The sequence below is a fragment of the Ranitomeya imitator genome, chromosome 1, assembly GCF_032444005.1.
Source record: "Ranitomeya imitator isolate aRanImi1 chromosome 1, aRanImi1.pri, whole genome shotgun sequence".
NCBI lineage: Eukaryota > Metazoa > Chordata > Amphibia > Anura > Dendrobatidae > Ranitomeya > Ranitomeya imitator.
The window spans coordinates 1,230,241,447-1,230,265,928 of record NC_091282.1 but is presented as its reverse complement, the minus strand read 5'-3'; the positions used below and the strand labels follow the sequence as shown (position 1 = coordinate 1,230,265,928).

General features: G+C 59.9%; 1 protein-coding gene across 1 annotated transcript; it reads right to left on the bottom strand.

Moving 5' to 3' along the window:
• Positions 1-981: 981 nt before the first annotated feature.
• Positions 982-23,535, bottom strand: SPR (sepiapterin reductase). Its single transcript, XM_069745124.1, has 3 exons — positions 23,198-23,535; positions 16,484-16,774; positions 982-3,527 (listed from the first exon to the last, which is right to left on the bottom strand). Exons 1-3 carry the CDS (start codon positions 23,490-23,492, stop codon positions 3,337-3,339), a joined length of 777 nt encoding a protein of 258 aa, XP_069601225.1. The 5' UTR covers positions 23,493-23,535; the 3' UTR covers positions 982-3,336.
• Between the last annotated feature and the right edge of the window lie 947 nt (positions 23,536-24,482).

The window sequence follows — 24,482 nt, the reverse complement described above, 5'->3', positions numbered from 1 at the left end:
GCTGCATTAAGGATGGACTGGAGAGGGGAAAGTCGAGTGAGGCGGAGGCCAATTAATAGAGCATTGCAGTAGTCCAGGCGGGAGTGGATCAGGGCGACAGTGAGGGTTTTAGCTGTCTCCATGGTGAGAAAAGGGCGGATTCTAGAGATGTTCTTTAGGTGTAAGCGGCACGAGCGGGCAAGAGATTGTATATGGGAGGTGAAGGAGAGATCGGAGTCAAACATAACACCCAGACAGCGCGCCTGCTGCCGGGGTGTTATTATGGTGCCACCCACGGAGAGGGAAATGTCAGATTTAGGGAGGTTAGTAGATGGCGGGAGCAGAAGTTCAGTTTTGGAGAGGTTGAGTTTCAGATAGAGAGCAGACATGATGACGGAGACTGCGGACAGAAGGTCAGTGGCGTTCTGTAGTACAGCGGAGGTAAGGTCAGGGGATGATGTGTATAGTTGTGTGTCGTCGGCATAAAGATGGTACTGAAAGCCAAATCTGCTGATGGTCTGTCCAATTGGGGCCGTGTAGAGAGAGAAGAGAAGGGGCCAAGGACTGAGCCCTGAGGTACCCCGACAGTGAGAAGAGGAGATGAAGTGGAGCCAGAGAACAGGACACTGAAGGAGCGGTCAGAAAGATAGGAGGAGAACCAGCAGAGAGCAGTGTCCTTAATGCCTAGTGACTGGAGCCTAGAGAGCAGGAGAGGGTGGTCAACAGTGTTGAAAGCTGCAGAAAGGTCGAGAAGAATGAGCAGAGAGTGGTTACCATTACATTTTGCTGTCAGAAGGTCATTGGTCACTTTGAGTGCAGTTTCTGTCGAATGTAGGGGGCAGAAACCGGACTGTGAAGGGTCTAGGAGGGAGTGAGTGGGGAGGTAACGGGTAAGGCAGGAGTATATCAGGCGCTCCAAGAGTTGAGATGAAGGGGAGATTGGAGACCGGTCTGTAGTTTGTGCAGGATGGGTCGAGGGTAGTTTTTTTTTTTTAGTAATGGAGTAATGATAGAGTGTTTGAAGGAGGAGGGGAAAATGCCAGAGGAGAGGGAGAGATTAAAGATTGTAGTTAGGTGAGTTGTGACGACTGGAGAGACTGGAGGAGGTGTGAGGGAATGGGGTCGGTGGTGCATGTAGTTGGACGAGAAGAGGAGCTTGAAGACTTCTTCTGCGATGGGATCGAATGTGGAGAGTGAGTCAGGGGAGATGCAGGAAGGGATGGGAGTCATTGCACTTGGTGTCTGGGAGCGGATTTCCTGACGGATACTGTCTATTTTCTCTATAAAGTGGGAGGCCAGGTCACCAGCACAAATGTCTGTGATAGGGTCTTATGCTTTTGGCCTGAGGAGAGAGTGAAAGGTCTCAAAAAGTTTCTTGAGGTTGTTGGATAGTGAGGAGATCAGGGTGGTGTAGTAGGTCTGTTTGGCGAGGTGAAGGGCAGAGTTATAGGTTCTTAACATAAATTTGAAGTGTATGAAGTCTTCTGATACAGGAAAGAAATATATCTTGGTACCGTGTTAGCCAGTGGATAGAAAAATATTTAGAATTGAGAGTCCTCAGTGGTTGATACCTTTTAATGGCTAACTGAAAAGATGGTAACAAATTGCAGCTTTCGAGACTACACAGGTCTCTTCATCAGGCAAAGACTAAAACAAATTCTGAAGAATCACATATTTATGCACAACATAGTATAGGAAAAAAAAAAAAAAAAAAAGGGGAAAAGAAACCATGGATAAGCCAGGTGACATGAAGCAGAATTACCATGGGTGATAAACAGTTACGTCCATAAATATTGGGCCAATTCTTAAATAAGGATTGTTTTATTGTCCTGTGATTAGGGTCTCTGTTGTAATGACCCTCCATGGTCTGAGGGGCAAGTTCCTTAGTTGATGAAGTCTTCTGGTGTGTGAGTTTTCCGCGTTTCATATTTCAGATGTCCACCGGTAGACCTATCATCCACTGAAAGCGCAAGCAGCTAAGCGCAGTGAGTGCAAAGTGCGGATTTCTCCTCAAGCAGTTCATGTAATGGTTCCGTATTTACACTTAAAAGATCGCCCCTGACTTGGGGGAACATCATGAGCATCGTGTCGTACTTATGTGACGTTCACACAGCAAGATATGTGTAAAAGATGGTTTTCATATTGTAAGTAAGAGGAGGTTTCAGCTTCTAAGTGACGTCACTACAGGGGCAGTGCCTGGGATTTGGGCTAGAATAACTTGGTAAGACCACATTCCAGCAGTGTTTTTGCCAGGGAAATTCAGCCAGGACATGCTGTGCAATCTGACCTGAGAATAAGTGGGGACAGTCACCTCCCCCCCAGCACACGGCGTACCATTGAATGATATGAAAGAATTGTAAGTCAATTTTCACCGTTAATCCTTTTTTTATTTGCAACTGTAAAATACACGATTCGTCTTCTTTATAATATCTTTTAATATTTTTGTAAATACTGCCTATTTTTTCTGGAGTAAAATATATAACTTTACTAAGCTTGTCTCTTCTGCTCTATACGAACGGTGTCCTCTAAGGTGAATTACGCTACTGATTTGGGTTGGCTCAGGACAAGTTAACCTCTGGTGCAATCAGAGCTGGTGGCAGTATTCCTTGTCCCGTGCAATCGGGCATCTCTTCAGCGTTGATAATTATTGTTCCCGTCTGTGTGGGAGTAGTTATAATCGCCCTCGCTGTAGCGTGCCCAATAGCCAGTACATAGCATGCAGCCTTTCTGGCGACCAATTACCCTAGGTGCAGTACCTAATCTGACCTGAGGGTAAGGGGGGCGCCAGAGAGCTGCAAGTTCCAACCCGGAACTGGGTATAGATAAATACCCTTCAGAGGGAACCAGGGGCAGCCAAGCAACCCCGGTTTGGGACAAATTGCTGTGACTGGTGGTGATGATAAAGATATCCTCCCCGGGATCCCTGACAGTGTTGGCAGCACGGTGTGAACACCAAGTATTAAGTCTTGTTTGCCAGAGGGTTCGAATACTTATTTCTCATTGCAAAATGCAAATAAATTTATCTAATTTATACAATGTGATTTTATTTTTTATATTCTATCTCTCAATGTTAAAAGTAACCTTCCCTTAAAATTATAGACTGTTCATGTCTTTGTCAGTGTGCAAACTTACAAAATCAGCAAGGGGTCAAATACTTATTTCCCCCACTGGGGGACCCCTGGCACACGGGCGATGCTTAGGTGATCCCTCTGATAACACAGACAGAGGACGACCCGGCTCACACATCGGCGGAGGCCACGTTTTCCGTTCTGCACCAGTCCCAGGACGTCCCTGTGAGTGCTGGGTGGATTAGAGGGGCACTGGTCCGGCGGTCCTCATCATATCGGTCAGGAGAGATTACAAGTCATAGAAATCCACATGTGCCCCCGATTTGTAGGTGTCGCCCTGGATGACGTCCAGCATCTTCCGTGCCGACACCTCAGCGTCTACTAATGTTCCATCATTCTTCATGTTAATAAATGTCCGCCGCAGCTCCTCATCCGCCGTCAGCGTCCGCGCCTCCTGCTGCATCTCCGTGTCCAGGACCCCTGCAACACAAGACCTGCAGTCAGAAAAGACCCCTGAGGGACGCAGCCGCACAACAATCAATTGCTTTTTTTGGGGGGGTGTTACGGCTTTTTCAATTGCAGGGCAGAGACGCCACAGAGACTCCCCCAGATGTAGGTGCACGGGTTTTCTTTAAATTCATTTCTACTTTTGCACAAATAAATTATTCAAATAGAGAAACATTTTTGCATCGACACATACAGATCCATAATTTTATTTTTCTGCTGACCCGGTGGCTCAAGAACTTACTGTATAGATTTTTGCTCCTATAATACCGCGCGTACCGCTATTCCGCGGTGTATTCTGGCTGCACGTAACATGCATGACTGATAGCCAGGATCGTGTCACCGGCCACGTGACGGACTATTATAAAGGTAGAGGGAAGGTGCTAAACTGGTGGCGGTGGACATAAAGACTTGCAGCCCAGAGGTTTCGGGACAATTTCATGACGTCTCCAGGGCACGTTACTGGTGCCGCTGTGCAACCTGGTGGCCTAAACCTGCCCCCATGGCTGCAGAGTCTCCAGAGTCCATCAGTCGGTGATCACACAGGAGCTGCCAGCAGATGATCTTGATGATTTGCACCAGTGCATTCAGCGGCAGAACCTTCCTAAGACAACCATTAATAACCTCAGTGACGGGTCAAGGCCGGAGGTGCCGGATTTCTGCACGAGGCTCAGACTCCACCACCGGCCAGCAGCGCTGTGGACCTCATCTTCAGACATCCACATCATGGAGTTAATCAAGAAACCTCGGAGGATGCCTGCAGGTAAGAGAAGCCATGGACCCTCATATTCTAGAGCTGTATTATACACTTCCTTGTAAGTGGAAGGAAGGGTTAATGCAGCTTCGGCCCACCCCGAGAACAGCCGGGGTCTGGACTTTGCACAAATGATACTCGCTGGTGAACAGAGGTCACGAGGAGGCTCCACGTCCTCTAGGACGGGCAGAGAGGAGCTATGACTGCCAGGTCCACCGTCGCACTGGTGCGTCGCTGCGCTCCCACTGCAACCTCAAATGCACTCATCACAAGCAGAGGCCAGAGGAGCCTCCTTATGGCCTCCATCTAGCGGTATAACCTGGGGATGCTGCAAGCTCCTTATTAACCCCCTAGGAACGCATGTCCGCTTGTATGAGGTACACCCTGGAGTGGCGTAACAGCAGCAATCATGGACTTCCACATTCAAAGGGGTAGTACAGGGGAAAAAAAAAAAAAATAAATTTTCCCGAAGGATAAAAGCTGTAATAAAATAATAAACTCCCCCGCTTGGAGCAGTATCGGCGGTTTTAGCATTGCGGTTACAGCCTGACACGACACTTCACATGGAGCACAACACCCATCAGTGTCCGTGGTCATTACATTGGTTCGGGCTACGCTGTAATTTTGAGGCTTTGGGCCCAGGATCATGAGAAAGTCACAACCAACACTGAAAACTGCAGATCTCTGTGATCCTCTCAGATAATGACGCAGAAGTTATACAATAAAAAACAGTTTTAACCACCGTAGGAAACAGGAAACGTGTGACAAGACAAATTCTTTAAAGATGACTCGTCACTCGCTCAAACCAAACCGGCTCAAAATTCCTTGAGCTCCAGATTCTGCCACAGCGTAAAACAGAAAATAGTGGCAGAATCAGAGGTGAGCTCCGGAAGGGAGCAGCAGAATCAGAGGTGAGCTCCGGAAGGGAGCAGCAGAATCAGAGGTGAGCTCCGGAAGGGAGCAGCAGAATCAGAGGTGAGCTCCGGAAGGGAGCAGCAGAATCAGAGGTGAGCTCCGCCAGGGAGCAGCAGAATCAGAGGTGAGCTCCGCCAGGGAGCAGCAGAATCAGAGGTGAGCTCCGCCAGGGAGCAGCAGAATCAGAGGTGAGCTCCGCCAGGGAGCAGCAGAATCAGAGGTGAGCTCCGCCAGGGAGCAGCAGAATCAGAGGTGAGCTCCGCCAGGGAGCAGCAGAATCAGAGGTGAGCTCCGCCAGGGAGCAGCAGAATCAGAGGTGAGCTCCGCCAGGGAGCAGCAGAATCAGAGGTGAGCTCCGCCAGGGAGCAGCAGAATCAGAGGTGAGCTCCGCCAGGGAGCAGCAGAATCAGAGGTGAGCTCCGCCAGGGAGCAGCAGAATCAGAGGTGAGCTCCGCCAGGGAGCAGCAGAATCAGAGGTGAGCTCCGCCAGGGAGCAGCAGAATCAGAGGTGAGCTCCGCCAGGGAGCAGCAGAATCAGAGGTGAGCTCCGCCAGGGAGCAGCAGAATCAGAGGTGAGCTCCGCCAGGGAGCAGCAGAATCAGAGGTGAGCTCCGCCAGGGAGCAGCAGAATCAGAGGTGAGCTCCGCCAGGGAGCAGCAGAATCAGAGGTGAGCTCCGCCAGGGAGCAGCAGAATCAGAGGTGAGCTCCGCCAGGGAGCAGCAGAATCAGAGGTGAGCTCCGCCAGGGAGCAGCAGAATCAGAGGTGAGCTCCGCCAGGGAGCAGCAGAATCAGAGGTGAGCTCCGCCAGGGAGCAGCAGAATCAGAGGTGAGCTCCGCCAGGGAGCAGCAGAATCAGAGGTGAGCTCCGCCAGGGAGCAGCAGAATCAGAGGTGAGCTCCGCCAGGGAGCAGCAGAATCAGAGGTGAGCTCCGCCAGGGAGCAGCAGAATCAGAGGTGAGCTCCGCCAGGGAGCAGCAGAATCAGAGGTGAGCTCCGCCAGGGAGCAGCAGAATCAGAGGTGAGCTCCGCCAGGGAGCAGCAGAATCAGAGGTGAGCTCCGCCAGGGAGCAGCAGAATCAGAGGTGAGCTCCGCCAGGGAGCAGCAGAATCAGAGGTGAGCTCCGCCAGGGAGCAGCAGAATCAGAGGTGAGCTCCGCCAGGGAGCAGCAGAATCAGAGGTGAGCTCCGCCAGGGAGCAGCAGAATCAGAGGTGAGCTCCGCCAGGGAGCAGCAGAATCAGAGGTGAGCTCCGCCAGGGAGCAGCAGAATCAGAGGTGAGCTCCGCCAGGGAGCAGCAGAATCAGAGGTGAGCTCCGCCAGGGAGCAGCAGAATCAGAGGTGAGCTCCGCCAGGGAGCAGCAGAATCAGAGGTGAGCTCCGCCAGGGAGCAGCAGAATCAGAGGTGAGCTCCGCCAGGGAGCAGCAGAATCAGAGGTGAGCTCCGCCAGGGAGCAGCAGAATCAGAGGTGAGCTCCGCCAGGGAGCAGCAGAATCAGAGGTGAGCTCCGCCAGGGAGCAGCAGAATCAGAGGTGAGCTCCGCCAGGGAGCAGCAGAATCAGAGGTGAGCTCCGCCAGGGAGCAGCAGAATCAGAGGTGAGCTCCGCCAGGGAGCAGCAGAATCAGAGGTGAGCTCCGCCAGGGAGCAGCAGAATCAGAGGTGAGCTCCGCCAGGGAGCAGCAGAATCAGAGGTGAGCTCCGCCAGGGAGCAGCAGAATCAGAGGTGAGCTCCGCCAGGGAGCAGCAGAATCAGAGGTGAGCTCCGCCAGGGAGCAGCAGAATCAGAGGTGAGCTCCGCCAGGGAGCAGCAGAATCAGAGGTGAGCTCCGCCAGGGAGCAGCAGAATCAGAGGTGAGCTCCGCCAGGGAGCAGCAGAATCAGAGGTGAGCTCCGCCAGGGAGCAGCAGAATCAGAGGTGAGCTCCGCCAGGGAGCAGCAGAATCAGAGGTGAGCTCCGCCAGGGAGCAGCAGAATCAGAGGTGAGCTCCGCCAGGGAGCAGCAGAATCAGAGGTGAGCTCCGCCAGGGAGCAGCAGAATCAGAGGTGAGCTCCGCCAGGGAGCAGCAGAATCAGAGGTGAGCTCCGCCAGGGAGCAGCAGAATCAGAGGTGAGCTCCGCCAGGGAGCAGCAGAATCAGAGGTGAGCTCCGCCAGGGAGCAGCAGAATCAGAGGTGAGCTCCGCCAGGGAGCAGCAGAATCAGAGGTGAGCTCCGCCAGGGAGCAGCAGAATCAGAGGTGAGCTCCGCCAGGGAGCAGCAGAATCAGAGGTGAGCTCCGCCAGGGAGCAGCAGAATCAGAGGTGAGCTCCGCCAGGGAGCAGCAGAATCAGAGGTGAGCTCCGCCAGGGAGCAGCAGAATCAGAGGTGAGCTCCGCCAGGGAGCAGCAGAATCAGAGGTGAGCTCCGCCAGGGAGCAGCAGAATCAGAGGTGAGCTCCGCCAGGGAGCAGCAGAATCAGAGGTGAGCTCCGCCAGGGAGCAGCAGAATCAGAGGTGAGCTCCGCCAGGGAGCAGCAGAATCAGAGGTGAGCTCCGCCAGGGAGCAGCAGAATCAGAGGTGAGCTCCGCCAGGGAGCAGCAGAATCAGAGGTGAGCTCCGCCAGGGAGCAGCAGAATCAGAGGTGAGCTCCGCCAGGGAGCAGCAGAATCAGAGGTGAGCTCCGCCAGGGAGCAGCAGAATCAGAGGTGAGCTCCGCCAGGGAGCAGCAGAATCAGAGGTGAGCTCCGCCAGGGAGCAGCAGAATCAGAGGTGAGCTCCGCCAGGGAGCAGCAGAATCAGAGGTGAGCTCCGCCAGGGAGCAGCAGAATCAGAGGTGAGCTCCGCCAGGGAGCAGCAGAATCAGAGGTGAGCTCCGCCAGGGAGCAGCAGAATCAGAGGTGAGCTCCGCCAGGGAGCAGCAGAATCAGAGGTGAGCTCCGCCAGGGAGCAGCAGAATCAGAGGTGAGCTCCGCCAGGGAGCAGCAGAATCAGAGGTGAGCTCCGCCAGGGAGCAGCAGAATCAGAGGTGAGCTCCGCCAGGGAGCAGCAGAATCAGAGGTGAGCTCCGCCAGGGAGCAGCAGAATCAGAGGTGAGCTCCGCCAGGGAGCAGCAGAATCAGAGGTGAGCTCCGCCAGGGAGCAGCAGAATCAGAGGTGAGCTCCGCCAGGGAGCAGCAGAATCAGAGGTGAGCTCCGCCAGGGAGCAGCAGAATCAGAGGTGAGCTCCGCCAGGGAGCAGCAGAATCAGAGGTGAGCTCCGCCAGGGAGCAGCAGAATCAGAGGTGAGCTCCGCCAGGGAGCAGCAGAATCAGAGGTGAGCTCCGCCAGGGAGCAGCAGAATCAGAGGTGAGCTCCGCCAGGGAGCAGCAGAATCAGAGGTGAGCTCCGCCAGGGAGCAGCAGAATCAGAGGTGAGCTCCGCCAGGGAGCAGCAGAATCAGAGGTGAGCTCCGCCAGGGAGCAGCAGAATCAGAGGTGAGCTCCGCCAGGGAGCAGCAGAATCAGAGGTGAGCTCCGCCAGGGAGCAGCAGAATCAGAGGTGAGCTCCGCCAGGGAGCAGCAGAATCAGAGGTGAGCTCCGCCAGGGAGCAGCAGAATCAGAGGTGAGCTCCGCCAGGGAGCAGCAGAATCAGAGGTGAGCTCCGCCAGGGAGCAGCAGAATCAGAGGTGAGCTCCGCCAGGGAGCAGCAGAATCAGAGGTGAGCTCCGCCAGGGAGCAGCAGAATCAGAGGTGAGCTCCGCCAGGGAGCAGCAGAATCAGAGGTGAGCTCCGCCAGGGAGCAGCAGAATCAGAGGTGAGCTCCGCCAGGGAGCAGCAGAATCAGAGGTGAGCTCCGCCAGGGAGCAGCAGAATCAGAGGTGAGCTCCGCCAGGGAGCAGCAGAATCAGAGGTGAGCTCCGCCAGGGAGCAGCAGAATCAGAGGTGAGCTCCGCCAGGGAGCAGCAGAATCAGAGGTGAGCTCCGCCAGGGAGCAGCAGAATCAGAGGTGAGCTCCGCCAGGGAGCAGCAGAATCAGAGGTGAGCTCCGCCAGGGAGCAGCAGAATCAGAGGTGAGCTCCGCCAGGGAGCAGCAGAATCAGAGGTGAGCTCCGCCAGGGAGCAGCAGAATCAGAGGTGAGCTCCGCCAGGGAGCAGCAGAATCAGAGGTGAGCTCCGCCAGGGAGCAGCAGAATCAGAGGTGAGCTCCGCCAGGGAGCAGCAGAATCAGAGGTGAGCTCCGCCAGGGAGCAGCAGAATCAGAGGTGAGCTCCGCCAGGGAGCAGCAGAATCAGAGGTGAGCTCCGCCAGGGAGCAGCAGAATCAGAGGTGAGCTCCGCCAGGGAGCAGCAGAATCAGAGGTGAGCTCCGCCAGGGAGCAGCAGAATCAGAGGTGAGCTCCGCCAGGGAGCAGCAGAATCAGAGGTGAGCTCCGCCAGGGAGCAGCAGAATCAGAGGTGAGCTCCGCCAGGGAGCAGCAGAATCAGAGGTGAGCTCCGCCAGGGAGCAGCAGAATCAGAGGTGAGCTCCGCCAGGGAGCAGCAGAATCAGAGGTGAGCTCCGCCAGGGAGCAGCAGAATCAGAGGTGAGCTCCGCCAGGGAGCAGCAGAATCAGAGGTGAGCTCCGCCAGGGAGCAGCAGAATCAGAGGTGAGCTCCGCCAGGGAGCAGCAGAATCAGAGGTGAGCTCCGCCAGGGAGCAGCAGAATCAGAGGTGAGCTCCGCCAGGGAGCAGCAGAATCAGAGGTGAGCTCCGCCAGGGAGCAGCAGAATCAGAGGTGAGCTCCGCCAGGGAGCAGCAGAATCAGAGGTGAGCTCCGCCAGGGAGCAGCAGAATCAGAGGTGAGCTCCGCCAGGGAGCAGCAGAATCAGAGGTGAGCTCCGCCAGGGAGCAGCAGAATCAGAGGTGAGCTCCGCCAGGGAGCAGCAGAATCAGAGGTGAGCTCCGCCAGGGAGCAGCAGAATCAGAGGTGAGCTCCGCCAGGGAGCAGCAGAATCAGAGGTGAGCTCCGCCAGGGAGCAGCAGAATCAGAGGTGAGCTCCGCCAGGGAGCAGCAGAATCAGAGGTGAGCTCCGCCAGGGAGCAGCAGAATCAGAGGTGAGCTCCGCCAGGGAGCAGCAGAATCAGAGGTGAGCTCCGCCAGGGAGCAGCAGAATCAGAGGTGAGCTCCGCCAGGGAGCAGCAGAATCAGAGGTGAGCTCCGCCAGGGAGCAGCAGAATCAGAGGTGAGCTCCGCCAGGGAGCAGCAGAATCAGAGGTGAGCTCCGCCAGGGAGCAGCAGAATCAGAGGTGAGCTCCGCCAGGGAGCAGCAGAATCAGAGGTGAGCTCCGCCAGGGAGCAGCAGAATCAGAGGTGAGCTCCGCCAGGGAGCAGCAGAATCAGAGGTGAGCTCCGCCAGGGAGCAGCAGAATCAGAGGTGAGCTCCGCCAGGGAGCAGCAGAATCAGAGGTGAGCTCCGCCAGGGAGCAGCAGAATCAGAGGTGAGCTCCGCCAGGGAGCAGCAGAATCAGAGGTGAGCTCCGCCAGGGAGCAGCAGAATCAGAGGTGAGCTCCGCCAGGGAGCAGCAGAATCAGAGGTGAGCTCCGCCAGGGAGCAGCAGAATCAGAGGTGAGCTCCGCCAGGGAGCAGCAGAATCAGAGGTGAGCTCCGCCAGGGAGCAGCAGAATCAGAGGTGAGCTCCGCCAGGGAGCAGCAGAATCAGAGGTGAGCTCCGCCAGGGAGCAGCAGAATCAGAGGTGAGCTCCGCCAGGGAGCAGCAGAATCAGAGGTGAGCTCCGCCAGGGAGCAGCAGAATCAGAGGTGAGCTCCGCCAGGGAGCAGCAGAATCAGAGGTGAGCTCCGCCAGGGAGCAGCAGAATCAGAGGTGAGCTCCGCCAGGGAGCAGCAGAATCAGAGGTGAGCTCCGCCAGGGAGCAGCAGAATCAGAGGTGAGCTCCGCCAGGGAGCAGCAGAATCAGAGGTGAGCTCCGCCAGGGAGCAGCAGAATCAGAGGTGAGCTCCGCCAGGGAGCAGCAGAATCAGAGGTGAGCTCCGCCAGGGAGCAGCAGAATCAGAGGTGAGCTCCGCCAGGGAGCAGCAGAATCAGAGGTGAGCTCCGCCAGGGAGCAGCAGAATCAGAGGTGAGCTCCGCCAGGGAGCAGCAGAATCAGAGGTGAGCTCCGCCAGGGAGCAGCAGAATCAGAGGTGAGCTCCGCCAGGGAGCAGCAGAATCAGAGGTGAGCTCCGCCAGGGAGCAGCAGAATCAGAGGTGAGCTCCGCCAGGGAGCAGCAGAATCAGAGGTGAGCTCCGCCAGGGAGCAGCAGAATCAGAGGTGAGCTCCGCCAGGGAGCAGCAGAATCAGAGGTGAGCTCCGCCAGGGAGCAGCAGAATCAGAGGTGAGCTCCGCCAGGGAGCAGCAGAATCAGAGGTGAGCTCCGCCAGGGAGCAGCAGAATCAGAGGTGAGCTCCGCCAGGGAGCAGCAGAATCAGAGGTGAGCTCCGCCAGGGAGCAGCAGAATCAGAGGTGAGCTCCGCCAGGGAGCAGCAGAATCAGAGGTGAGCTCCGCCAGGGAGCAGCAGAATCAGAGGTGAGCTCCGCCAGGGAGCAGCAGAATCAGAGGTGAGCTCCGCCAGGGAGCAGCAGAATCAGAGGTGAGCTCCGCCAGGGAGCAGCAGAATCAGAGGTGAGCTCCGCCAGGGAGCAGCAGAATCAGAGGTGAGCTCCGCCAGGGAGCAGCAGAATCAGAGGTGAGCTCCGCCAGGGAGCAGCAGAATCAGAGGTGAGCTCCGCCAGGGAGCAGCAGAATCAGAGGTGAGCTCCGCCAGGGAGCAGCAGAATCAGAGGTGAGCTCCGCCAGGGAGCAGCAGAATCAGAGGTGAGCTCCGCCAGGGAGCAGCAGAATCAGAGGTGAGCTCCGCCAGGGAGCAGCAGAATCAGAGGTGAGCTCCGCCAGGGAGCAGCAGAATCAGAGGTGAGCTCCGCCAGGGAGCAGCAGAATCAGAGGTGAGCTCCGCCAGGGAGCAGCAGAATCAGAGGTGAGCTCCGCCAGGGAGCAGCAGAATCAGAGGTGAGCTCCGCCAGGGAGCAGCAGAATCAGAGGTGAGCTCCGCCAGGGAGCAGCAGAATCAGAGGTGAGCTCCGCCAGGGAGCAGCAGAATCAGAGGTGAGCTCCGCCAGGGAGCAGCAGAATCAGAGGTGAGCTCCGCCAGGGAGCAGCAGAATCAGAGGTGAGCTCCGCCAGGGAGCAGCAGAATCAGAGGTGAGCTCCGCCAGGGAGCAGCAGAATCAGAGGTGAGCTCCGCCAGGGAGCAGCAGAATCAGAGGTGAGCTCCGCCAGGGAGCAGCAGAATCAGAGGTGAGCTCCGCCAGGGAGCAGCAGAATCAGAGGTGAGCTCCGCCAGGGAGCAGCAGAATCAGAGGTGAGCTCCGCCAGGGAGCAGCAGAATCAGAGGTGAGCTCCGCCAGGGAGCAGCAGAATCAGAGGTGAGCTCCGCCAGGGAGCAGCAGAATCAGAGGTGAGCTCCGCCAGGGAGCAGCAGAATCAGAGGTGAGCTCCGCCAGGGAGCAGCAGAATCAGAGGTGAGCTCCGCCAGGGAGCAGCAGAATCAGAGGTGAGCTCCGCCAGGGAGCAGCAGAATCAGAGGTGAGCTCCGCCAGGGAGCAGCAGAATCAGAGGTGAGCTCCGCCAGGGAGCAGCAGAATCAGAGGTGAGCTCCGCCAGGGAGCAGCAGAATCAGAGGTGAGCTCCGCCAGGGAGCAGCAGAATCAGAGGTGAGCTCCGCCAGGGAGCAGCAGAATCAGAGGTGAGCTCCGCCAGGGAGCAGCAGAATCAGAGGTGAGCTCCGCCAGGGAGCAGCAGAATCAGAGGTGAGCTCCGCCAGGGAGCAGCAGAATCAGAGGTGAGCTCCGCCAGGGAGCAGCAGAATCAGAGGTGAGCTCCGCCAGGGAGCAGCAGAATCAGAGGTGAGCTCCGCCAGGGAGCAGCAGAATCAGAGGTGAGCTCCGCCAGGGAGCAGCAGAATCAGAGGTGAGCTCCGCCAGGGAGCAGCAGAATCAGAGGTGAGCTCCGCCAGGGAGCAGCAGAATCAGAGGTGAGCTCCGCCAGGGAGCAGCAGAATCAGAGGTGAGCTCCGCCAGGGAGCAGCAGAATCAGAGGTGAGCTCCGCCAGGGAGCAGCAGAATCAGAGGTGAGCTCCGCCAGGGAGCAGCAGAATCAGAGGTGAGCTCCGCCAGGGAGCAGCAGAATCAGAGGTGAGCTCCGCCAGGGAGCAGCAGAATCAGAGGTGAGCTCCGCCAGGGAGCAGCAGAATCAGAGGTGAGCTCCGCCAGGGAGCAGCAGAATCAGAGGTGAGCTCCGCCAGGGAGCAGCAGAATCAGAGGTGAGCTCCGCCAGGGAGCAGCAGAATCAGAGGTGAGCTCCGCCAGGGAGCAGCAGAATCAGAGGTGAGCTCCGCCAGGGAGCAGCAGAATCAGAGGTGAGCTCCGCCAGGGAGCAGCAGAATCAGAGGTGAGCTCCGCCAGGGAGCAGCAGAATCAGAGGTGAGCTCCGCCAGGGAGCAGCAGAATCAGAGGTGAGCTCCGCCAGGGAGCAGCAGAATCAGAGGTGAGCTCCGCCAGGGAGCAGCAGAATCAGAGGTGAGCTCCGCCAGGGAGCAGCAGAATCAGAGGTGAGCTCCGCCAGGGAGCAGCAGAATCAGAGGTGAGCTCCGCCAGGGAGCAGCAGAATCAGAGGTGAGCTCCGCCAGGGAGCAGCAGAATCAGAGGTGAGCTCCGCCAGGGAGCAGCAGAATCAGAGGTGAGCTCCGCCAGGGAGCAGCAGAATCAGAGGTGAGCTCCGCCAGGGAGCAGCAGAATCAGAGGTGAGCTCCGCCAGGGAGCAGCAGAATCAGAGGTGAGCTCCGCCAGGGAGCAGCAGAATCAGAGGTGAGCTCCGCCAGGGAGCAGCAGAATCAGAGGTGAGCTCCGCCAGGGAGCAGCAGAATCAGAGGTGAGCTCCGCCAGGGAGCAGCAGAATCAGAGGTGAGCTCCGCCAGGGAGCAGCAGAATCAGAGGTGAGCTCCGCCAGGGAGCAGCAGAATCAGAGGTGAGCTCCGCCAGGGAGCAGCAGAATCAGAGGTGAGCTCCGCCAGGGAGCAGCAGAATCAGAGGTGAGCTCCGCCAGGGAGCAGCAGAATCAGAGGTGAGCTCCGCCAGGGAGCAGCAGAATCAGAGGTGAGCTCCGCCAGGGAGCAGCAGAATCAGAGGTGAGCTCCGCCAGGGAGCAGCAGAATCAGAGGTGAGCTCCGCCAGGGAGCAGCAGAATCAGAGGTGAGCTCCGCCAGGGAGCAGCAGAATCAGAGGTGAGCTCCGCCAGGGAGCAGCAGAATCAGAGGTGAGCTCCGCCAGGGAGCAGCAGAATCAGAGGTGAGCTCCGCCAGGGAGCAGCAGAATCAGAGGTGAGCTCCGCCAGGGAGCAGCAGAATCAGAGGTGAGCTCCGCCAGGGAGCAGCAGAATCAGAGGTGAGCTCCGCCAGGGAGCAGCAGAATCAGAGGTGAGCTCCGCCAGGGAGCAGCAGAATCAGAGGTGAGCTCCGCCAGGGAGCAGCAGAATCAGAGGTGAGCTCCGCCAGGGAGCAGCAGAATCAGAGGTGAGCTCCGCCAGGGAGCAGCAGAATCAGAGGTGAGCTCCGCCAGGGAGCAGCAGAATCAGAGGTGAGCTCCGCCAGGGAGCAGCAGAATCAGAGGTGAGCTCCGCCAGGGAGCAGCAGAATCAGAGGTGAGCTCCGCCAGGGAGCAGCAGAATCAGAGGTGAGCTCCGCCAGGGAGCAGCAGAATCAGAGGTGAGCTCCGCCAGGGAGCAGCAGAATCAGAGGTGAGCTCCGCCAGGGAGCAGCAGAATCAGAGGTGAGCTCCGCCAGGGAGCAGCAGAATCAGAGGTGAGCTCCGCCAGGGAGCAGCAGAATCAGAGGTGAGCTCCGCCAGGGAGCAGCAGAATCAGAGGTGAGCTCCGCCAGGGAGCAGCAGAATCAGAGGTGAGCTCCGCCAGGGAGCAGCAGAATCAGAGGTGAGCTCCGCCAGGGAGCAGCAGAATCAGAGGTGAGCTCCGCCAGGGAGCAGCAGAATCAGAGGTGAGCTCCGCCAGGGAGCAGCAGAATCAGAGGTGAGCTCCGCCAGGGAGCAGCAGAATCAGAGGTGAGCTCCGCCAGGGAGCAGCAGAATCAGAGGTGAGCTCCGCCAGGGAGCAGCAGAATCAGAGGTGAGCTCCGCCAGGGAGCAGCAGAATCAGAGGTGAGCTCCGCCAGGGAGCAGCAGAATCAGAGGTGAGCTCCGCCAGGGAGCAGCAGAATCAGAGGTGAGCTCCGCCAGGGAGCAGCAGAATCAGAGGTGAGCTCCGCCAGGGAGCAGCAGAATCAGAGGTGAGCTCCGCCAGGGAGCAGCAGAATCGGAGGTGAGCTCCGCCAGGGAGCAGCAGAATCGGAGGTGAGCTCCGCCAGGGAGCTCCACAATCGGAGGAGAGCTCCGCCAGGGAGCGCCACAATCGGAGGAGAGCTCCGCCAGGGAGCGCCACAATCGGAGGGGAGCTCCGCCAGGGAGCGCCACAATCGGAGGGGAGCTCCGCCAGGGAGCGCCACAATCGGAGGGGAGCTCCGCCAGGGAGAGGCAGAATCGGAGGGGAGCTCCTCCAGGGAGCGCCACAATCGGAGGGGAGCTCCGCCAGGGAGCGCCACAATCGGAGGGGAGCTCCACCAGGGAGAGGCAGAATCGGAGGGGAGCTCCACCAGGGAGCGCCACAATCGGAGGGGAGCTCCGCCAGGGAGCGCCACAATCGGAGGAGAGCTCCGCCAGGGAGCGCCACAATCGGAGGAGAGCTCCGCCAGGGAGCGCCACAATCGGAGGAGAGCTCCGCCAGGGAGAGGCAAAATCAGAGGGGAGCTCCAGAATCAGAGGGGAGCTCAACCAGGGAGTGCCACAATCAGAGGGGAGCTCCACCAGGGAGAGGCAGAATCGGAGGGGAGCGCCACAATCAGAGGGGAGCTCCACCAGGGAGAGGCAGAATCGGAGGGGAGCTCCACCAGGGAGCGCCACAATCGGAGGGGAGCTCCGCCAGGGAGCGCCACAATCGGAGGGGAGCTCCGCCAGGGAGCGCCACAATCGGAGGGGAGCTCCGCCAGGGAGAGGTAGAGTCAGAGGGGAGCTCCAGAATCAGAGGGGAGCTCAATCAGGGAGTGCCACAATCAGAGGGGAGCTCCACAATCAGAGGGGAGCTCCACCAGGGAGAGGCAGAATCGGAGGGGAGCTCCAACAGGGAGGAGGGGAGAGGTCACGAGACTCCACGGAGCGCAGTACCTGGTGCGTAGTTCAGCACGCGGACGTCCGCCTCTTCCTCGGCCAGGACTCTGAACATCATGTCCCGAGCAGCTTTACCCACACAGTAGAGGGTCCAAGACTTGAACGGCTGGATGGCTGCCAGGGAGGACACGTTGACCACCACTCGCTGCAGCCCAACACGTCTCGAGAAGGTCTTCAACAGGGAGGAGGTGAGGCACAGCGCCGAGGACACATTGAAGGACAAGTATCTGTTCACTTCCTCCAAATCCATGAAGTCCATAAACGACTTACTGATGTCTCCCAGGGACCCTGGAGGGAGAAGACCCCAAACAAACCAAAAAATTAGGTGGGGGATGCACTAAGACCACCACTCAATGCACATGAACTACTCTGCCCATCATACATCTATCACCCCAAACCAGGAACAGCACCCCAGCGAGGAGCCCTCAGTGCCGCGCCGAAGCCAAGGCCCCAGCGAGGAAACCACAACCCTCCCCCCCCCCATGGACCTGGGCCAAGGCCCCAGCGAGGAGCACACACTGGTGATTATGCATTTACTACATATATTTTTTTTCGTCTAAATTTTTTTATCATGAAGATCCTAACTCATCTGTTCTCAGAAAGTCTTAGTGAAGGAACACCGGCTACTGCTCTCCATCTGCGCCACCTCACCTCCCGTCACAACCTCTGCCACCTCACAACCTGCGCCACCTCACCTCTCGTCTCAACCTGCGCCACCTCACCTCCCGTCACAACCTGCACCACCTCACCTCCCGTCACAACCTGCACCACCTCACCTCCCGTCACAACCTGCGCCACCTCTCCTAACCATTCTTGTATCTCTTCTACCAGACTGTACACGTCCTCTGCCTCTTCCACAGCTCCTCTACCTGTCACCATCTCTGCCACCTGGATCTCCCCTACAACTGCTGCCTGTTAGGTGCTACCTCTGCTACCAGTCTTGAGCCTTTTAAAATCTGCTCCCTCTCTGGTACTACCCATCTCGTGCCTTCACTGCCTAGAACTCACTTCTGCTACGCCACTCCCAGTACCGGCAACCCTTCGACCCCCGCCTCCCGTACCAGAACCCCCTCCACCCCCGTTCCCACCTCCCCTATACCCCCCCCCCCTAGTACCAGCACCCTCCGCTCCCAGTAGCGGCTCCCCCATTACCCCCGCTCCCAGTAGCGGCTCCCCCATTACCCCCGCTCCCAGTAGCGGCTCCCCCATTACCCCCGCTCCCAGTAGCGGCTCCCCCATTACCCCCGCTCCCAGTAGCGGCTCCCCCATTACCCCCGCTCCCAGTAGCGGCTCCCCCATTACCCCCGCTCCCAGTAGCGGCTCCCCCGTTACCCCCGCTCCCAGTAGCGGCTCCCCCGTTACCCCCGCTCCCAGTACCGGCTCCCCCGTTACCCCCGCTCCCAGTACCGGCTCCCCCGTTACCCCGCTCCCAGTACCGGCTCCCCCGTTACCCCGCTCCCAGTACCGGCTCCCCCGTTACCCCGCTCCCAGTACCGGCTCCCCCGTTACCCCGCTCCCAGTACCGGCTCCCCCGTTACCCCGCTCCTCCATTACCCCCGCTCCTCCATTACCCCCGCTCCCAGTACCGGCTCCCCCATTACCCCCGCTCCCAGTACCGGCTCCCCCATTACCCCCGCTCCCAGTACCGGCTCCTCCATTACCCCCGCTCCCAGTACCGGCTCCCCCATTACCCCCGCTCCCAGTACCGGCTCCCCCATTATCCCCGCTCCCAGTACCGGCTCCCCCATTCCCCCGCTCCCAGTACCGGCTCCCCCATTACCCCCACTCCCAGTACAGGCTCCCCCATTCCCGGCTCCCCCATTCCCCCGCTCCCAGTACCGGCTCCCCCATTACCCCGCTCCCAGTACCGGCTCCCCCATTATCCCCGCTCCCCCATTATCCCCGCTCCCAGTACCGGTTCCCCCATTCCCCCGCTCCCAGTACCCCATTACCCCCCTCCCAGTACAGGCTCCCCCATTCCCGGCTCCCCCATTCCCCCGCTCCCAGTACCGGCTCCCCCATTCTCCCGCTCCCCCATTCCCCCACTCCCAGTACCGGCTCCCCCATTCCCCGCCTCCCAGTACCAGCTCCCCCATTATCCCACTCCTCCATTCCCCCGCTCCCAGTACCGGCTCCCCCATTATCCCGCTCCCCCATTCCCAGTACCGGCTCCCCCATTCCCCCCCTCCCAGTACCAGCTCCCCCATTATCCCGCTCCCCCATTCCCCCGCTCCCAGTACCGGCTCCCCCATTATCCCGCTCCCCCATTCCCCCGCTCCCAGTACCGGCTCCCCCATAATCCCGCTCCCAGTACCGGCTCCCCCATTATCCCCGCTCCCAGTACCAGCTCCTTCATTCCCAGTACCGGCTCCCCCATTATCCCCGCTCCCAGTACCAGCTCCCCCATTACCCCGCTCCCAGTACCGGCTCCCCCATTATCCCCGCTCCCAGTACCAGCTCCCCCATTACCCCACTCCCAGTACCCCATTACCCCCCTCCCAGTACAGGCTCCCCCATTCCCCCGCTCCCAGTACAGCTCCCCCATTCCCACGCTCCCAGTACCGGCTCCCCCATTACTCCGCTCCCAGTACCGGCTCCCCCATTACCCCGCTCCCAGTACCGGCTCCCCCATTACCCCGTTCCCAGTACCGGCTCCCCCATTACCCCGTTCCCAGTACCCGGCTCCCCCATTCCCCCGCTCCCAGTACCGGCTCCCCCATTCCCCCGCTCCCAGTACCGGCTCCCCCATTCCCCCGCTCCCAGTACCGGCTCCCCCATTCCCCCGCTCCCAGTACCGGCTCCCCCATTCCCCCGCTCCCAGTACCGGCTCCCCCATTCCCCCGCTCCCAGTACCGGCTCCCCCATTCCCCCGCTCCCAGTACCGGCTCCCCCATTCCCCCGCTCCCAGTACCGGCTCCCCCATTCCCCCGCTCCCAGTACCGGCTCCCCCATTCCCCCGCTCCCAGTACCGGCTCCCCCATTCCCCCGCTCCCAGTACCGGCTCCCCCATTCCCCCGCTCCCAGTACCGGCTCCCCCATTCCCCCGCTCCCAGTACCGGCTCCCTCATTCCCCCGCTCCCAGTACCGGCTCCCCCATAATCCCGCTCCCAGTACCGGCTCCCCCATTACCCCCGCTCCCAGTACCGGCTCCCCCATTCCCCCGCTCCCAGTACCGGCTCCCCCATTACCCCGCTCCCAGTACCAGCTCCCCCATTACCCCGCTCCCAGTACCGGCTCCCCCATTCCCCCGCTCCCAGTACCGGCTCCCCCATAATCCCGCTCCCAGTACCGGCTCCCCCATTACCCCCGCTCCCAGTACCGGCTCCCCCATTCCCCCCCTCCCAGTACCAGCTCCCCCATTATCCCGCTCCCCCATTCCCCCGCTCCCAGTACCGGCTCCCCCATTATCCCGCTCCCCCATTCCCCCGCTCCCAGTACAGGCTCCCCCATTCCCCCCCTCCCAGTACCAGCTCCCCCATTATCCCGCTCCCCCATTCCCCCGCTCCCAGTACCGGCTCCCCCATTATCCCGCTCCCCCATTCCCCCGCTCCCAGTACCGGCTCCCCCATTCCCCCGCTCCCAGTACCAGCTCCTCCATTATCCCGCTCCCAGTACCGGCTCCCCCATTATCCCGCTCCCCCATTCCCCCGCTCCCAGTACCGGCTCCCCCATTCCCCCCCCTCCCAGTACCAGCTCCCCCATTATCCCGCTCCCCCATTACCCCGCTCCCAGTACCGGCTCCCCCATTTCCCCGCTCCCAGTACCGGCTCCCCCATTCCCCCGCTCCCAGTACCGGCTCCCCCATTCCCCCGCTCCCAGTACCAGCTCCCCCATTCTCCGCTCCCATTCCCCCGCTCCCAGTACCGGCTCCCCCATTTCCCCGCTCCCAGTACCGGCTCCCCCATTACCCCGTTCCCAGTACCGGCTCCCCCATTATCCCCGCTCCCAGTACCAGCTCCCCCATTCTCCCCGCTCCCAGTACCAGCTCCCCCATTACCCCGTTCCCAGTACCGGCTCCCCCATTATCCCCGCTCCCAGTACCAGCTCCCCCATTCCCCGCTCCCATTCCCCCATTTCCCCGCTCCCAGTACCCCGCTCCCAGTACCGGCTCCCCCATTCTCCCCGCTCCCAGTACCAGCTCCCCCATTCTCCCCGCTCCCAGTACCAGCTCCCCCATTACCCCGCTCCCAGTACCAGCTCCCCCATTATCCCCGCTCCCAGTACCAGCTCCCCCATTACCCCACTCCCAGTACCGGCTCCCCCATTCCCCCGCTCCCAGTACCGGCTCCCCCATTCTCCCCGCTCCCAGTACCAGCTCCCCCATTACCCCGCTCCCAGTACCGGCTCCCCCATTATCCCCGCTCCCAGTACCAGCTCCCCCATTACCCCACTCCCAGTACCGGCTCCCCCATTTCCCCACTCCCAGTACCGGCTCCCCCATTCCCCCGCTCCCAGTACCGGCTCCCCCATTCTCCCCGCTCCCAGTACCAGCTCCCCCATTACCCGCTCCCAGTACCAGCTCCCCCATTACCCGCTCCCAGTACCGGCTCCCCCATTATCCCCGCTCCCAGTACCAGCTCCCCCATTACCCCCGCTCCCAGTACCGGCTCCCCCATTTCCCCCGCTCCCAGTACCAGCTCCCCCATTACCCCCGCTCCCAGTACCAGCTCCCCCATTATCCCGCTCCCAGTACCAGCTCCCCCATTATCCCGCTCCCAGTACCGGCTCCCCCATTATCCCGCTCCCAGTACCGGCTCCCCCATTCCCCCGCTCCCAGTACCGGCTCCCCCATTCCCCCGCTCCCATTTCCCCGCTCCCCCATTACCCGCTCCCAGTACCGGCTCCCCCATTCCCCCGCTCCCAGTACCGGCTCCCCCATTACCCCGTTCCCAGTACCGGCTCCCCCATTATCCCCGCTCCCAGTACCAGCTCCCCCATTCTCCCCGCTCCCAGTACCAGCTCCCCCATTACCCCGTTCCCAGTACCGGCTCCCCCATTATCCCCGCTCCCAGTACCAGCTCCCCCATTCCCCGCTCCCATTCCCCCGCTCCCAGTACCGGCTCCCCCATTTCCCCGCTCCCAGTACCCCGCTCCCAGTACCGGCTCCCCCATTATCCCCGCTCCCAGTACCAGCTCCCCCATTCTCCCCGCTCCCAGTACCAGCTCCCCCATTACCCCGCTCCCAGTACCAGCTCCCCCATTATCCCCGCTCCCAGTACCAGCTCCCCCATTACCCCACTCCCAGTACCGGCTCCCCCATTCCCCCGCTCCCAGTACCGGCTCCCCCATTCTCCCCGCTCCCAGTACCAGCTCCCCCATTACCCCGCTCCCAGTACCGGCTCCCCCATTATCCCCGCTCCCAGTACCAGCTCCCCCATTACCCCACTCCCAGTACCGGCTCCCCCATTTCCCCACTCCCAGTACCGGCTCCCCCATTTCCCCACTCCCAGTACCGGCTCCCCCATTCCCCCGCTCCCAGTACCAGCTCCCCCATTACCCCGCTCCCAGTACCGGCTCCCCCATTATCCCCGCTCCCAGTACCAGCTCCCCCATTACCCCACTCCCAGTACCGGCTCCCCCATTCCCCCGCTCCCAGTACCAGCTCCCCCATTACCCCGCTCCCAGTACCAGCTCCCCCATTACCCCGCTCCCAGTACCAGCTCCCCCATTACCCCGCTCCCAGTACCGGCTCCCCCATTATCCCCGCTCCCAGTACCAGCTCCCCCATTACCCCGCTCCCAGTACCGGCTCCCCCATTCCCCCGCTCCCAGTACCAGCTCCCCCATTACCCCGCTCCCAGTACCGGCTCCCCCATTATCCCGCTCCCAGTACCGGCTCCCCCATTATCCCGCTCCCAGTACCAGCTCCCCCATTACCCCCCTCCCAGTACCAGCTCCCCCATTACCCCCCTCCCAGTACCGGCTCCCCCATTCCCCCGCTCCCAGTACCGGCTCCCCCATTCCCCCGCTCCCAGTACCAGCTCCCCCATTACCCCCCTCCCAGTACCAGCTCCCCCATTACCCCGCTCCCAGTACCGGCTCCCCCATTATCCCGCTCCCAGTACCAGCTCCCCCATTCTCCCCGCTCCCAGTACCAGCTCCCCCATTACCCCGCTCCCAGTACCAGCTCCCCCATTACCCCGCTCCCAGTACCGGCTCCCCCATTATCCCGCTCCCAGTACCGGCTCCCCCATTACCCCGCTCCCAGTACCGGCTCCCCCATTCCCCCGCTCCCAGTACCGGCTCCCCCATTCCCCCGCTCCCAGTACCGGCTCCCCCATTATCCCGCTCCCAGTACCAGCTCCCCCATTATCCCCGCTCCCAGTACCGGCTCCCCCATTATCCCGCTCCCAGTACCGGCTCCCCCATTACCCCGCTCCCAGTACCGGCTCCCCCATTATCCCCGCTCCCAGTACCAGCTCCCCCATTATCCCGCTCCCAGTACCAGCTCCCCCATTATCCCGCTCCCAGTACCGGCTCCCCCATTATCCCGCTCCCAGTACCAGCTCCCCCATTACCCCCCTCCCAGTACCAGCTCCCCCATTACCCCCCTCCCAGTACCGGCTCCCCCATTCCCCCGCTCCCAGTACCGGCTCCCCCATTCCCCCGCTCCCAGTACCGGCTCCCCCATTACCCCCCTCCCAGTACCGGCTCCCCCATTCCCAGTACCGGCTCCCCCATTCCCCCGCTCCCATTTCCCCGCTCCCCGTACCGGCGTTGTTGAGGATGAGCAGGGTCTCCGGCTCTCCGCTCCTCATCTCCGCGGCCGCGGACACCGTCCTCCTCACCCCGTCCTCTGTGCCCAGATCCGCCGCCGTCCAGTGCACCCCGAGCCCCGGGAAGAGCTCCCGCAGCCTCTCCGCCTCCTGCCGCAGCGTCTCCTCGGAGCGGGACACCAGGAGCAGCGCTGAGCCCGGAGCCGCCCGAGCAGCCACCTGCCGGGACACGGAGAGGCCGAACCCGCGGGAGGCTCCGGACACCACACACACAACCTGCCCCAGAGACATCGCACCGCGCACTGACGGCTCAGAGCCGGCCCGCACTGCATGACGGGAGCGCTGCAGCCAATCAGCGAGCGGCTGTCACTATACAACAGCAAGAAACTAACAAGCGGCGACCTGATTGGCTCCTGCGCATAACATATGGGGGTGGGGAGGGTTAACTTAAAGGGACAGAACAGAGTATTTTCTTTAAGATCTCTGCTTGCTGGTTGTGAATAGACACATTCACCACTTATCTGTATTAACCCCTTCACCTCAGCCTGTTTCCATCTTCATGACCAGGCTAATTTTTATCAACTGTCACTTTATGGGGTCATAACTCAGGAACGCGTCAGCGGATCCCGGTGATTCTGAGCTTGTCTTCTCGTGAAGTGACTGAGGGGCCTTTGTGACAGAAAATACTCCAAAGTGACCCCATTCTACGGACTGCACCCCTCAAGGTGCTCAACGCCACATTCAAGAAGTTTATAAACCCTTCAGGGGCTTCACAGGAATTAAAGGGATATTCCCACCTCCAAGATCCCATCCCAGTATGTAGTAGGTGTAATAATATTCATATAAGCAAATTCCTCCGATTAGAAATGTAGTATAGTTCTTCTGATTAGCTATGTCACTTACTCCATGTGCAGCCATGGCAAGAGCTTATGTATCCATGGTTACCACCACTCATATAGTGACAGACAGTTCTTAGTGGTGGTAACCATGGATACCTAAGCTCATGCAATGCCTGCACATGGAATAAGTGAGATGGCTAATCAGAAGAACTATACTACATTTCTAATCGGAGGAATTTGCTAATATTATTAGTGTTACACCAACTAACAGGAGAAAATGGCCCCCAAAATTTGTTGTGCAATTTCTCCTGAGTTCGCTGATACCCAATATGTGGGGGGAAACTACGGTTTCGGCGCACGGCAGACCTCGGAAGGGAAGGAGCGCCGTTTGACTTCTTGAATGTAAATTTTGCTGAAATAATTAGCGGCCACCATGTCGCGT